Genomic DNA, 14,623 nt, shown 5'->3' with positions numbered 1-14,623 from the left:
GTTTTAAAATAGCTGTTGTGGGAGGTCAGTGGGCACCATCATGAGTGCATCCTAGAAGTTCACCACACTTGGGGAGTCAGGCAGGGCTATCCTATAAGCTGGGTTCTCTGGAAGTTCAGCAGGAAGATGGTTGAGGAGTGGCCTACTTTGTATTTCCTCTTTCTGTGCCCATTGCAGTTTACAGGATTAGGTCCAAAGAAAACACTTATGTGGGGTGAAATAAGTGGCCTTTGTGGCTTCAAGGAGCAGCTCATGGAAGGGTTGCTGGAACAATCAGCACATTGTCATGAGAAGCCAAGTGTTAAAAATGACCTGGGCCAAGCCCAGCTGCCCTCTGTCCTCTGGTGAAAATGAAGAGAGTTACAGAGAGCATAGTAACCACAGTCCTGAACATGTCCTTCTTCAGAGTTCTGCTGTCTATCTGTCATCCTGGAACCTTTTGTCTCCGCCCTCTTCTCTTTTGTGAGGTAACACCTGTCTTCTGTGCTTTGTATTGATTTATTCTGTTTTAGTCATGCCCATCTCTTGAGCAATAAGAGTAAATATTTGAAACCTTATTTATCTGTCTTTATTCTGTTTTCTTGATGGTAATTGGAGTGTGTGGATGATGTGGAAGGATATAATATTTATTCTAAGCTGGAACTTACTTTCTTCAGAATTTTGAAGGCATTTTTCTTGTTCTCTTTGGAGACTCAGATCCTTCTCATTCCTGAGTCTTTGTGTGTGTGGCCTATTTCTTCTCTCTGAAAGCTTAAAGAGCTTTCTTTTTCTCCCTATTCTAAAATGTCACAATGGTATGCCTTGATGTGGGCGCATTTTTCATCTGTTTCAGGCACTCGGTGAAGTATATCATTCTGGTTATTTGTCCTTTAATTCTTGGAAGTTTTATATTATTGCCCACTTCTCCCCACTGTTTTCTTTCTGGAACTTATATTTGGACAACATGTACTGCTTATGTAGTTCCTTTTTTCTATTATTCATTTTTTAATACTTTCTAAGATATTTCCTAAGCTTTTCATTCACCCTGCTGTAAACTATTTCATTTCTAAAGTCATGTTTTAATTTCTAAGAACTCTGGTTCTCTATTTTTTTTATAACATTTTTTCTTTTTAAATGAATGCAGTATCGTACCCACTTCAGGATATTCATAACTTTTTTTTAAAAAACTTCTTGCCTTGGCTGGGTAGCTCAGTTGGTTGGAGCATTGTCCTGATGTGCTAGGGTTGAAGGTTCAATCTCTGGTCAGAGCATATGCAGGCATCAATCAATGAATGTGTGGAAGGGTGAAACAGCAAGTCAATGGTCAATGTTTCTCTCTCAAAAAAAAAATATATATATAAAAAGTTAATAAATAAATAAATAAAAAGAGTGCTTTTCTCTGTGTAGCCTCTAGCCCTATCCAATAGAAATATAATGTAGATCCATATATAATATTAAATTTTCTAGTAGCCACATAAAAAGAAAAAGCAGGCAAACTTAATTTTAAAATTTTATTTAACATTGAACATATCTGTGCATCTAATCAATATTTTTAAATTGTTAATGAAATGTTTTATCTTTTTTGTGTGTGTTGTTAGAGTCTTTAAAATCTGGTGTGTATTTTTCATTAAAAGCACATGTTAATTTGGACCAGCTACATTTCCAGTGCTCAGTACTCTTAACGTGGTTAGTGGCTACTACCATTTAGAAAAGTACAGTTTTAGACCTTCAGGTTTTAGGGATGGATTTTTTTACCTATTTTGATTTGTCTTCCATGGTTGTTTGCTTAAAATGAAAGAGGTGGGAATTGAAATGTCTTTGGAAGCTCTTGAATATATGAAGGCTTTGAAGATTTTGAGCTTTCCTGGGAGACACCTGATGTCTGCATCTCTAGATCTTTATTCTTGGGCTGGTCTGATACCCCAGAGAAGGGTCTTTTACTGCCTGGAGGTGTGGTGCCAGGCTTTGGGAGCCAAGCAGGATAAGAAGGCTCTAGGATCTCTGCATTCAGCATGCATACAATCATTAAATTCCTATCTATATATAAAAGCCCAGCGACCATTATGGTGGAACGACCAGAACAACCGGTTGCTATGACATGCACTGACCATCAGGGGGCAGATGCTCAACACAGGAGCCGGGCTCATGGCTGTCGAGCACAGCAGCGGTGGCGGGAGCCTCTCCCGCCTCCAAGGCAGCTCTAAGGAGCAGCGAGCCCGGCTTCTCAGGGATCGGACCTAAGCTGGCAGGCGGACATCCCCCAAGGCGTCCCGGACTACAGGAGGGTGCAGGCTGGGCTGAAGGGACCCCCCCCCCCCCGCCCCGAATGCACGAATTTCATGCACCAGGCCTCTAGTTTTTAGATAGTTGCTCATCTGTTTCTTATGGTTGGCATTGCCCATCCAGAGAACCCTTAGTTTTATAGTACTGCCCAGAGAAGGAATTCCGGACTTTTGGAAAAGAGGTTGCTCTTACATAGGATGGAGACAAGGATCTAAAGATCTAATGCTTCTTGGCTAGCCCACCCTCCAGAATTAGAGCACCTCATGCTAACAGTCCCTGAGTCCCCTTAGGATCCTGTAAACCATGTTGGATCTCAGTTTGGAATTGCAGCTTTCTCAGGCCTGCTAAGTCAGCACTTGTTCATCTGCTCTTCAGCTTGTAAAATGTTGCTTTTGGCTCCATTCATTGGTGTTCCCTCAGTTCTGTGGGCTTAACTGTGTTTTAGTGGAGTTTCAGAGGAAAAAAAATTAGGTACAAATGTTGGACCTGTCACGTTAGCCCAGGAAACTATTGATATCTCTATAATCACATTAAAGATTCTCAGCTGAGAAATAAAAACATATTACCTTTGAATGACTGTAAATCTCAGTTAATCATCCTTTATCTTTTCCAATCAATCAGGAAAAGGAAATTAATGGAATCCAATACTATTAGCTCTCATTCTGTCTCAGGAATACTATGGGACCAAGATTTTAGTGTGGGAAACCATACTCAAATCTACAGTATGAGCTATCAGCCTTTATTTTACTCATATACCATGCAGGAAATCTAAAATTCCAAGAGGTTAAGTTACTTTCTTCAGATCCTGCATTGGTGGGGGTAGAAATTGATCTCGAAGCATTCCCTCTCTGCAGGGGAATAAGCAGGTGCCCACCTCACCACAGATAGTATGGGATATCAGCTAAGTAGAAGTACACAGTATTTTCCATCACTGAGCAGTGGAAATATTGAAGTAAGTTATGGCATGGACAGATCAAGGTGGCATACCCTTTGATGACAGAGGAATTTTTCCTTTTGACCTTATGACAATTCAAGTTGTATTTAAAAATTAGATAAATAAAATGTTGACATGTTCTCTCTTGTAAATCATATTATCTTATGCTAATCTTCAGTCTGATATAAGTAAAACACAAGGACCCTATGGAATTTTATTCTCTGTTTCCCCCATACCAGTAAAACTCAGAGTATAAGCTTTTCCTAATTAACTTGACTTACATTGTGTATCATCCTGGGTTTGTTTCAGTAAAACAGCTGAAGATCATGCATGCTAACTTTGGGGCAGTAATGAATGTAAAGTTTAGACTTTTATTGATTATCAGTTAACTCATTTTAAATAAAGATATGATTTATGGTGATGATGTCATATTCACTTTATAGATCGCATCTATTATAGCATTTAGAACTTAAGCCTTATTCATGTTAAACCATTTAGTAGCTATTCAGTAAATTATTAATGGAGGAAGGTGGAGACATAATGGTATTTCTAATGTAATTTTATTTCTTCAGCTCCCAGAACCATTTGTTTTATTCCGATTGTACAAGGAATTTATAGACCTTGCAAAAGAGATCCAACATGTAAATGAAGAACAAGAGACAAAAAAGGATAGCCTTGAGGACAAAAAATGGCCAACTACATGTATAGAAATCAACCGAATTCTTCTAAAAAGCAAGGATCTTCTAAGACAGTTGCCAGTATCAAATTTTAACAGTCTTCATTACCTCATAGTACATCTTAAACGGTAAGAACTTTGCATAAGAAGAGCGTTCAGTAGTGGATAATTGGTGAGTTTTTGTTTTTGTTCTTTAAAAAATTGTGGTAAAGTCCACAATGTAAATTTACCATCTTAATTATTTTAAGTGTACAGTTCAGTACTATTAAGTACATTCACATTGTTGTGCTATTGTATTTATTCTTCTTTTTATTTATTGATTTTAGAGAAAGAAAGCAAGAGAGCGAGACAGAAAAACATTAATTGGTGGTTCCACTTATTTATGCATTCATTGTTTGATTCTTGTATACTAGTATGTCCTCACCAAGGATTGAACCCACAACCTTGGTGTCGTATTGTGATGCTTTTCTAACCAACTGAGCTACCCTGCCAGGGCTGTGCTATTGTTTTTTAAATGAGTATTTCATTTCTAATATGTGTTAGGGGAAAGGAGATAATGAATGTATTCATACAGCCAACATATTTTCCTCATATGCCTCCTATGTGCCAGGCTCTGGTTGGGAAAACAAGAATGAAAACATAATGTTTTTGCCACCTGTTGTGCTTGTCAATTTGGGAGACATACAAGTGCAGTACAGCGTCATTTATGTTATGGAGCTATGCACAGCATGCAGAGGAAGATGGCGGAGGGTAGGTCATGAATCAGAAGGAAGCCCTGAGACAGACTTGAGGAACTAAATAGTGACTTGGTGGCAGAGAATGTGCAGAAGAGCATTCCTGGCAGAGGGTAACAGACACAGAGACATATGAGATCATTCTGCGTTTGGGAAGTATAAGCAATTTGATTAGGTTAGTATATAATAAGCAGTAGCAGGAGTGAGCTAGGTAGAGGCTGGTAAAGAAAATCTTACATACCTAGCAGATGAGTTGATTGTCTTCCTTGTGTACTCACTAAAGAATTTTGAGCCAGGAATTTGATATGCTCAGATTTGCCTATTAGATCTTTCAGGAAGCAATATGGAGAATGGTTTGGAGGGGAGGCCTTTTACTGCAATTCAGATTTCCTTGAATAGTCAGAGAAAGAAGGTGATAAGAGTTTGAAGTAAGGCCAGAGCCGTGGGAGTGACAGAGCAGAGAGATCTTTAGGAAGTAGAATGAGCTAGGCTTGAAGACTAGCTGTGGACAATGCGAGCAAATTTGACCATGATGTTTACATTTCCAGCCTGAGGACTGCAGCTTTTAAGGGTTTTTTTTTTTTTTTTTTTTTCATTTCTGCTAGTAAAACTCTAGTAGCTCCTTTTACTTACTTAAATTTTATCCTGATACTATGAAACTCAACTTAGTGTGTGGTCAACATTTAATCAAATTTTTTTTTCTTAGACTTCTACAGCCTGTTTTTTCTCTATCCTTCCAAACCCATAGTTAATTACTATTGAGGAAGTCTAATATGCAAATCTCACACAGTTTTATGTGTTCTACTCCACAGGGTTGTAGATCATGCAGAAGAAAACAAGATGAACTCCAAAAACTTGGGGTTGATCTTTGGACCAAGTCTTATTAGGCCAAGGCCCACAACTGCTCCTATCACCATCTCTTCTCTTGCTGAATACTCAAATCAAGCACGGTTGGTAGAGTTCCTCATTGCTTATTCCCAGAAGATCTTTGATGGATCCCTACAGCCACAAGATGTAGTTGTGTGTAGTACAGGTGGTGTTGCACCTCAAGTGAACCAAGGCTGTCTTCTGAAGCCTCTCTTATCACCAGAAGAAAGAGACCCAGAACATTTCATGAAGTCACTATTTTTCTCTTCAAAGGAAGTGAGTTTTGACCTTTATGGAATTGTGTTAGAACTTTATAGTATTTATATTAATTTATAAATCTTTGAACTGTTTGTTTATTGTGAGGTGTGTTATGCTTTTTCATGTTTAAAAATTCTTTCTCATCAACAGGACATCCATACTGCAGATAGTGAAAACAAAATTCTAGAAACATCTGCATCAATTGAGGAATCAGAACAAAAGCAGAATGCAGTAGAAAAATGTGATGTGTGTCTCATTGGTGAGTGGCCATGTAAAATACATGTTTACTGACTTAAAACTATGTCAATAAGCCATGAATAAAAGTCAAGGGGAATGAAGATGAGAGAAGTCAGAGAATGAAGCTTCTTCAGTTAATGGATCTTGCTAGCCATGAAGAAAGTTGTCTATCAGTGTACCTCACTTTTAAATGAATACCAGTCTTCATAATAGTCTTTCTTATGAAAAGATACCTTGGAGTCCATAGGTGGTTTTTTTGTTTGTTTGTTTTTTGTTTTTCTCTTTGTGAATTTTTTTTCCCATCAATTACAGTCATGGCAGAAAAGGTATTGATAGTATGATAGCTCATTAGCATCTCTTACTAAAGATCATTGTATTGATCTAACTGCTCATAAGGAGTCAACTAGACTCCTAAAATTTAAAAAATTTAGATTCCTAAAACTCCTTAATTTTTTTTCAAATGTATTACCTGTCACCTGCCTTTAGCACATTAAGCACACAAATGTTCATGTCTTTTTATTTCCTGGACTACAGTCATTTTATTCACTGTGGGATAATTTTATTTGCAGTGATTGGTAACTATCAAGCTTGTGGAAATGCTTCCATTTATTACTGTAATTCTGTACATCGCTAGAACTAAATTCGAGTTTTTAAAAATTCAGCCATATGTGTTAAATTGGATGTATAATCAAATAGCACTGACATAGCCTGACTGGGTACCTTCCTCTCTGTGATAGGCACTGTGCTTATTGTTTGGTTTCATTTATCTGACTTAATCTTCATGACAGTACTATAAAGTAAGTACATGAGCTCCACTCAACCATAGTTTAAAAGTGCAAGAGAGTGAAATCATACCAAAGGTCACGTCCCTAATAAATTGTTCAATTCGTATTTGAATCTATGTTTGTGTTTATTTTACTATCCCATGATCTAGGACTCCCAATTAGAATAGTTACAATAATAAATGTAATTTGTGAGTGCTTACTGTATACCAGAAAATTCTAAGCACTTTTCATGATTAGACATTCAGGTCATCCATCAGCATAAATGCAGTTATGAGTATCTTGATTCTTTCTCATCAACAGGACATCCATATTGCAGATAGTGAAAACAAAATTCTAGAAACATCTGCATCAATTGAGGAATCAGAACAAAAGCAAAATCTCACTGAGGGACAGTGAGATTGCCTTGCCCAGTGCAGAAGTGGTAGAGCTGAGCTAACCCAGCAACTGGGGTTTGGAGTGTGTGCTCTTATCCATGAGGCCATGAGCTTTCCCTTCAGAACTTAAGAATATACTTTGATGGGTATCTACAGCACCACCACAATAAGTCAGGTCCCTTAAAGTGGTCTGTAAATGTGGGGCTGGGAAACAGCGAGTGTTGCTTGGAAGCCCAGGGAAGAGAGGTTGTCAATCCTAGCTAAGGAGGAAGGTCAGATGAGGTGTCAGCTGACAGTGATTCTGGTGGGCATCTGTCAGCAGACCGCTGCCCAAAAGAGGAGTATGAGCAGAGGACTGAAATTGTCCAGAAATGGAATTTTTTTAGGGAAGACGCAGCATAAAGGAAAAGGGCTTAAAGGAAGTCAGGGTTCTAGTTTGAGAAAACATGGGCCATGGGTCCAGACTTGATAGGAAAGAGAAGAAAGTAAGTCTGGGAGTAAACAGTAAATGAAGTGAATGACATTTTTTCCTTAAACCAATTGAACCTTAATTGGACAGGATTAATATTATAAGTCCATTTATTAATTGATCAGATTGAAAGACATCTAAAGCATTTCATATACTATGCTCTCGCTGTGGGTTGAATGTAACTGAAAAGCAGATTTAGGGAGTTGGCAAAAGTGTTGGGATTCAAGGGCACCCCTGTATTTGGCTGGCCTGTAAATTGGTGTAACTTTTCTGAGGTGAATTTACCAATGTCTGCCTGTTGAAATAATGACAACCCTTTGACCCAGTAACTGCTTGTTTGTCAACTCGTGGTGCAGAAAAAGAAGTACTTCAGCAAGTATTTTTTTGTTTATTTGGGGTTTTTTTTACTAGCCTACAATGGATTTTGTAGCTGTTTATTATATTGATTTAAGTAAATACAAAATTCTAACATTTTTATTCAGAGTCCACCTTTAAACTCCTCTGCATAGATAACTAAGAATAACAGAAAAATATGTAAGACCTTTGTTGTTTTGAGAGCATGTTCCTCTTGTTAACCAAGAGCCAGGAAGTTGATTTTTAAATAAATCTGTTCCTTTTCAGACAACAAAGTGTGTTTGCATGTTGACCAAGAGCTTGAATCAGCATCACAAAAGATGGAAGAAGTTTGTAAAACCTCCAAGCCATTTTCTCTAAAGTCCAATAGGGAAACAAACAGTGTTATTGAGAGGTATACTCCAAGGACCAAGATTAGACCTGTAAGTTTGCCTGTTGAGAGACTGCTTCTTCTTGCAAGCCCTCCTCATGAGAGAAACGGCAGAAATATGGGAAATGTAAATTCAGACAAGTTTTGCAAGAATCCTGCCTTTGAAGGAGTTAATAGAAAAGATACCCCTCCCATTTGTTTCAAATTTGATGGCTTTCACCAGCAAACTCTGCAAAAAACAGGGGAGAAACAATATGAACAAAAAGACCAAAATGCAAAGACTGCAATGATTGTGCCCAATGCACTCCGAGAAGGAGTGATGACGAGCATCAGGGTTGGTGGGGACCATCCAGGCAATGCCACCCAGCCTAGTAAGCCATCCACTGAAACAGCAAGACAGGTGTTGGAGAGACAGTCCTCTGACTCCTGCCCTCCCGCTCTTGTCAGAGCCCCCAGAACACTGCAGCCCCAGCACTGGACAACCTTTTATAAACCACGTGCTCCCACTGCTAGCGTGAGAGGGGTTGAGGAGAAACCTGCAGCATCCTCCCCAGCAGTGTCTCCTGGCATAGCTCACGCTCCTCAGGAGCATATGCTGAAATCAGTTCCAGACTCAGAAAACACACCAGCTTGTCCCATGCAGCCGACGACAAGTAAGCCTAAAGAGAACTCTCAGGAGCATGACCTGCCCGATGTGCCCCCAACATGTCAGAGGCCAAGGCTTAAACGAATGCAACAATTTGAAGACCTTGAAGATGAAACCCCACAGTTTGTGTAACATTGTCTTCTTTAGTTGTTTTGTGGTATTGTGTTTGTTTTGTGAAAATTTTTGACAGGGCCTCTTGTGTATAGGATTGCCAAATTGTGGATTTCGCTTTTTGTCATTGTATTGTGTTATCCTGTGTTGGTTGTATTGAATGGTAGAATGTTTTGATAGGGCCACCTCTGTGTCTCACTGGAATTATCTGTATTTTTGAAGTTTAGTTGATTTTCCCCATAAAATGGTCCATTTAAATGCATCCCTAATATATGATATAGTTCCCAACTAATAGCTGCAATTGGGAAGAATCAGCTTTATTTTTTTGAAATGAAACTATGTGTTTATTTATAAAAGAAATGTTTCTGAATGCAAGTGCCTGAAAGCTTTGTTTAGTATGATTGTTTTTTTTAAAAAACACGATTTTATAGTGCATCTTTGACCATTGTGCTTTTACGTTATGTATGCGACCTTTTATTTTTCAATTGGCAATTTACTTAACTTTTTAATATTTATGTAATGGCCAAAAGGCTTGCAAATCTGCATATAATTGCATTTCAATTAATTGCCATATTTACAAGTGGTAGTTGAATTGTACAGAGAAAATACACTTAAACCAGTTTCTAAATTATATAGTGCAGTTATGTCTAATTTGGCTTTAGATGGTTTTAATACACTTTATAATTTTTTACCTTTTGGCTTTGTTCTGCATAAAATTTTGTTGTTCAACACTCTGAACCTTTCGGTATGTTATATAATGGTCCAAAACATGTTTTAAAATTTAATGCATTTCCTCTTGATATTGTCTGGGTTTAAAAACACAAACATTTCTTTTGTATGAAATGTTTTTACTTATGAATAATTTTATGTACTTTTTCTACCTGGACTTATAACATTGACAATGTATGTTTCATCTGAATCGTGCAAAGATTTATTTAATTTGATTCTAAGTATAGTTCAGTAAGCCTCATTGTTTGGAATTTGAGAGGAGATGTAGATGACTGGATATATTTCATATATAAAATCCCAAGTTTTTAGAACTAGTGCAGTTCTGTTATTTTCTGGGTTTCATCATTTTGCCTAAAATAGGATATAAAAGGGACAAAAAAATAAAATAGCCTCTTTTTGTATGTGTGAATTTAATTTGTAGTATATGCTTTTGTATGATCATATTGTACTTGATAAAAATACATATATATTAACCTGTTAAATTATTTCAAGTTCTTGTGACTTCTCTGAAATTGTTGCCTCTTAGAGGGTGAAACTTTTAAGGCTTATTAACCATTGGCTTAGTGATCAATACTTGGGTTCATACATCCCGACTTATTACAACATGGAATGCATTTTATGGGAAGTTGTTACATAGTTTTATATAACAAACCCTTTGTGCTGGGACTTTGTTTTTAGTCCTCATTGTATAAAATACAAAATAATTTTATGGCTATTGAAAACCCTAAAAGACAATAAGAGTCAAGAGTTACTGAGCCATCTCTGTGCCATGAACTCTGCTAAGTTCCTACATAAATTATTTCAAGTTCACAGCAGCCTATAATGGGTAGAAAGTATTTTATCATTCCTGTGGTATAGACAAGGAAACTGAGGCTCAGTGGTGTGCTCCAGGGGCCAAAGGTGTAACAGTTGGGATCAAGTCTCAAACACAGGGCTGTCAGATTCTGATGGTCAGTGCTCTTACTGGCTGTGTAATTACTAAGTAATAATATCAGGCAGTGTTTAACAATAGAAAATTCACCTTTTGGTGGCATTGAGTACATTCACATTGTTCTGTAACCATGATCACTATCCATCTCTGGAACTTTCTCATCATCCCATACTGAAACTTAGAAAATACTTTTAAGCTGCTTCGTTTTTCTTTTACTATATTAAGACAACCCAGTGGAAGGGTATATAATCAAGGTCTTCTCTTGTTTCTCCTCACTGTTAAACCTCACAAGTGAGAGTTTCACTTTGGGTTTTTCTTGCCTTTAGGTCTCTGGCATCTTGTCCAGCTTACGCTGTTAATCTGTAGATGCTCTTTAGTTTTGTCGGGTATTAAACAAGTATCTCCTGAGAGGATGTTGCTGTTTCTAGAGACCCACAGTGTGCACTGTGCCCTGATACCCAGTTATGTGGCATTCATTCACAAGGAAGCTGTTTTATGGCACATGGAAAGAATGTGAGCCAAGGAAAGGGCTGTAGTGGGGAGTCCCTTTAGAGCTGCCAGACCACCAGAAAGCTTTGTGGAACGCATATTGTTCAAGTTTCCAGGAAGTCATTTGTGAAGGGTTGATAATAACTTCCCCAGATAGGCTTGTTTTACATGCTGAGAACTTAATTCAAATTTATGAGTACTTATAATTACTTTGAGGGCACCTTAGGCAATGTATTTCTTTTGATACAGAGATGAGAGACCTGTTGCCTGGAGATCTCAGAATCAAATAGAATCATACCTCACTTCCTTGGGTGATTTAATTTAAAGATGACACTGGGCACACTTCCCCAACTAACATTGTGTTACACACTTATTTGTACAAGTATAAAACTCACTTTAAATGGCAAAAATTGTATATCTTATGACAAATTATAGCCAACATAATTCTCTGGGTTTTTCTCAGAGGCAGAAAATTGTTTTGGTGTGTTATAAATGTATTATAATCAGTATCTTTGATTATAGTCATCTACAGTTTAGCAAAGTTGCTACATTCACAATAACTATGCAAAAGTCAGTTATATGTCTATATCACCAACTAACAAAATAAAAGTTTTTAGGTCTCTTAAAACCATAAAAATTGGAAATACATAAAAATAAACCTAACAAAATATATACAATATCTTCATGGAAAAAATTTTAGACTATATCAAGAGGCATTTAAGGACATCTTAAATGAAATGCTTCGTGATTTACATGGATTGGAAGACTCAACACTGAAGATGTTCATTTATCTTACATTTATTTATAGATTTCAGTGTAGTCCCATCCAATATAATTTTTGAACCATTTGGAAGTAAGCTGTAGACATTACTAAAAAATACTTTGGTAATATTTCCTCAAAACAAGGATATTCCTGCATAACCATACCATAGTATGACCATTAAAGTCAGAAGATTAACATTGGCATATGAGATCTAAACCACAGACCACATTCAGATTTGCTGATTGTCCCGATAATGTTTCTCTCCAGCATCGCAGTCTAGGACCATATGGTGCACCTAGCTGTCCTCTCTCGTCTCCTATTGCTGCACTGGTCAATCTGGAAGTCTTTTCTTTCATGACCTTGATACTTTTGAAGAGTATAGGCAACATATTTTACAGAATGTTCCTCAGTTTAGGTTTAGCTAATGTTTCCTCATGATTAGATTTGGGATATATATTTTTTGTCAGGAATATGATGGAAATGATGTTATATTCTCACTGTATCATGCCATGAGCTACACAATATCAAATTGTCCCATTCCTGGTAATGCTAGCTTGGATCACTTGGTTAGGATGGTATCTATCATGTTTCTCTATTGTAAAGTTTAATAAAAAGAGTGTGGTGAGGAGTATGTAAACTTCCTGTTTCTTAAACATTGTCACCAGTTAGAGTCCATTAACCCTTCTTGCTTGAATCAGTTATTACTATTCTTGTTGCCATGTGGTTTCTTATGCTTTGATTGATAGTCTACTGTACGAGTGGTCCTTTCTCCATTTGTCTTTTTATTTATTCATTTATGAGTATGGACTCATGGATTCCTACTATATTCAGTAAACTACAATATATTACTGTCATTTATTTTTATACTTTTGCCAGGTTTGGTCTATGGGAATCTCTTCAAGCTCACTTCTATGTTCTTTTGACTTTCTGAGCTTTTCCTTATTTTTTGAAACATGAAGGTATCCCAAGCTTATCTTGTACTTTTTCCTGCTCCAGTCATTTTTCCAAGGACCCCTGGTTCATTTAAAAGGAAATAGTATATGGAAAATGAGCTGAGAAGTGCTCATTGCTACCGGAAAGTCATTGGTTTTAAGCCCTACTGGTGGACAGATCAAAGAAATACATGTGTATATATACATATAAGACATACATATATATGTATTCCTATACATAAATATATATGGAAAACCTTGAGTTTACATTTCTAGGTTACTACTTCAGGGTTTACTCTAGTGTTCACATATTTGTAACTCCTTTCATAGAAACCTGGCTCCCATAATCTTAGATAGAGTATTTGCTTACTCTTCCTTTATGTGTCAGCCTCCCAACAGTGCCACCTGCTGCATTGGTCCATCTAGCCCCACACATGCCAAATAAGTCTACAACTATTGCTGCACTGGTCCTGACCACACTGATCCCTAACATACCTTGAAACCCTATCAACAAGGACGAGGCCCTGGTCACATGCCTGCCTCTCCCCACACCGGCTATAACCACTATTTTGAATTTTATGTTAATTACTAGGGTCCCAGTTCACGAATTCATGCACCTTGATAGGAACTGTGGGCTGCAAGGCTGTGGTGGGCACAGGGGCGGGTCTCGGCCCATCCTCCACGCCCCTGCCTGGCCCCTCCTGCTGCAGCCCCCGGTTCCCTCTGCCGGCAGCCCTACTCCTGCTGCCACCGCTCCTGCGCACTGACAGTGCCAGACCCACTTGTAACCGCTAACAGCGCGGAGCGGTGGGGGCCAGTGCTGTCAGCAGGTGCAAGCAGCGGCTGCTGCCCTGATTGCCCCTCAGGAGCAGAGGGAGGTGGAGAAGTCCTCGGGCAATCGGGGCCAGCAGCCACCACTCACACCTGCTGATGGCACCGAGTGATCAGGACTGGCACCAGGCACGGGCAGCAGGTGTGAGCGGCAGCTCCTGTGCCACCTGTGGGTGTGAGCGGGGCCCTTGCTGGCAGTGGGTGCGAGAGGCGGCTGCCGGCCCCCATCGCCCCTCAGGTGCAGAGGGATGTGGAGAAGCCCTGAAGGGTGATCAGGGCCAGCAGCCACTGCCCACACCCGCTGATGGCATCGAACAATTGGGGCCAGCGCTGGGCACTGGCAGCGGTGCAAGCGCTGGGCAGACCGTAGCATGTGGGAGCAAAGAATTTTCAGTAACCACCAGAGGCTCACCCTGATGACAGCGACTGGCAGGCCCTGCCTTGGTCTGGCGCCCCCGCTCACCTGCTCCACCATCCCACCGCAGCCGACACCCACCATGTTCCATGCTCTGCCACCTGCTGCTAACACTTGCCATGTTCCGCACGCCCCCTGGTGGTCAGTGCACGTCATAGTGACCGGTTGTTTGGTTGTTCTGCTGTTCGGTCTATTTGCATATTAGGGTTTTATGTATATAGATTCCCTGGCTGTTTTTTGTTGTTGTTTTTTTTTAATTTGCTACCTAGGTATTATTTGCCTGTTTTTTTAACCTTTTACAAGTGAAATAATTGTTTGATTCTTTTATGGCTTGCTTCTTCAACATATTTTTGAGATTAAACCATATAGATGTTTGTAGCTACAAACATCTTCCTTTTTCCCTTTTTTTTAAAAAAAACTACAGTGAAGTATTCCTTTTGTAAATATATTCATCCC

At 38.8% G+C, this 14,623-nt stretch overlaps 1 protein-coding gene across 9 annotated transcripts in view; it reads left to right on the top strand.

Moving 5' to 3' along the window:
• The window catches only part of ARHGAP29 (Rho GTPase activating protein 29), an 80,621-nt gene extending 70,330 nt beyond the window's left edge, over nucleotides 1–10,291 (top strand). For all 9 annotated transcript variants that reach the window (XM_080656815.1, XM_080656816.1, XM_080656818.1 and 6 more), the window contains 4 exons: nucleotides 3,769–4,001; nucleotides 5,419–5,749; nucleotides 5,882–5,990; nucleotides 8,218–10,291. In XM_080656815.1, the coding sequence (XP_080512941.1) occupies nucleotides 3,769–4,001; nucleotides 5,419–5,749; nucleotides 5,882–5,990; nucleotides 8,218–9,098 (1,554 nt within the window). In that variant the 3' untranslated portion in view covers nucleotides 9,099–10,291. The remainder of the gene's footprint in view (nucleotides 1–3,768; nucleotides 4,002–5,418; nucleotides 5,750–5,881; nucleotides 5,991–8,217) is intronic.
• Nucleotides 10,292–14,623: the final 4,332 nt, after the last annotated feature.

The sequence above is a fragment of the Plecotus auritus genome (assembly GCF_963455305.1).
Source record: "Plecotus auritus genome assembly, chromosome: 2".
Lineage (NCBI taxonomy): Eukaryota > Metazoa > Chordata > Mammalia > Chiroptera > Vespertilionidae > Plecotus > Plecotus auritus.
This window is presented reverse-complemented; position numbering and strand designations above follow the sequence as displayed.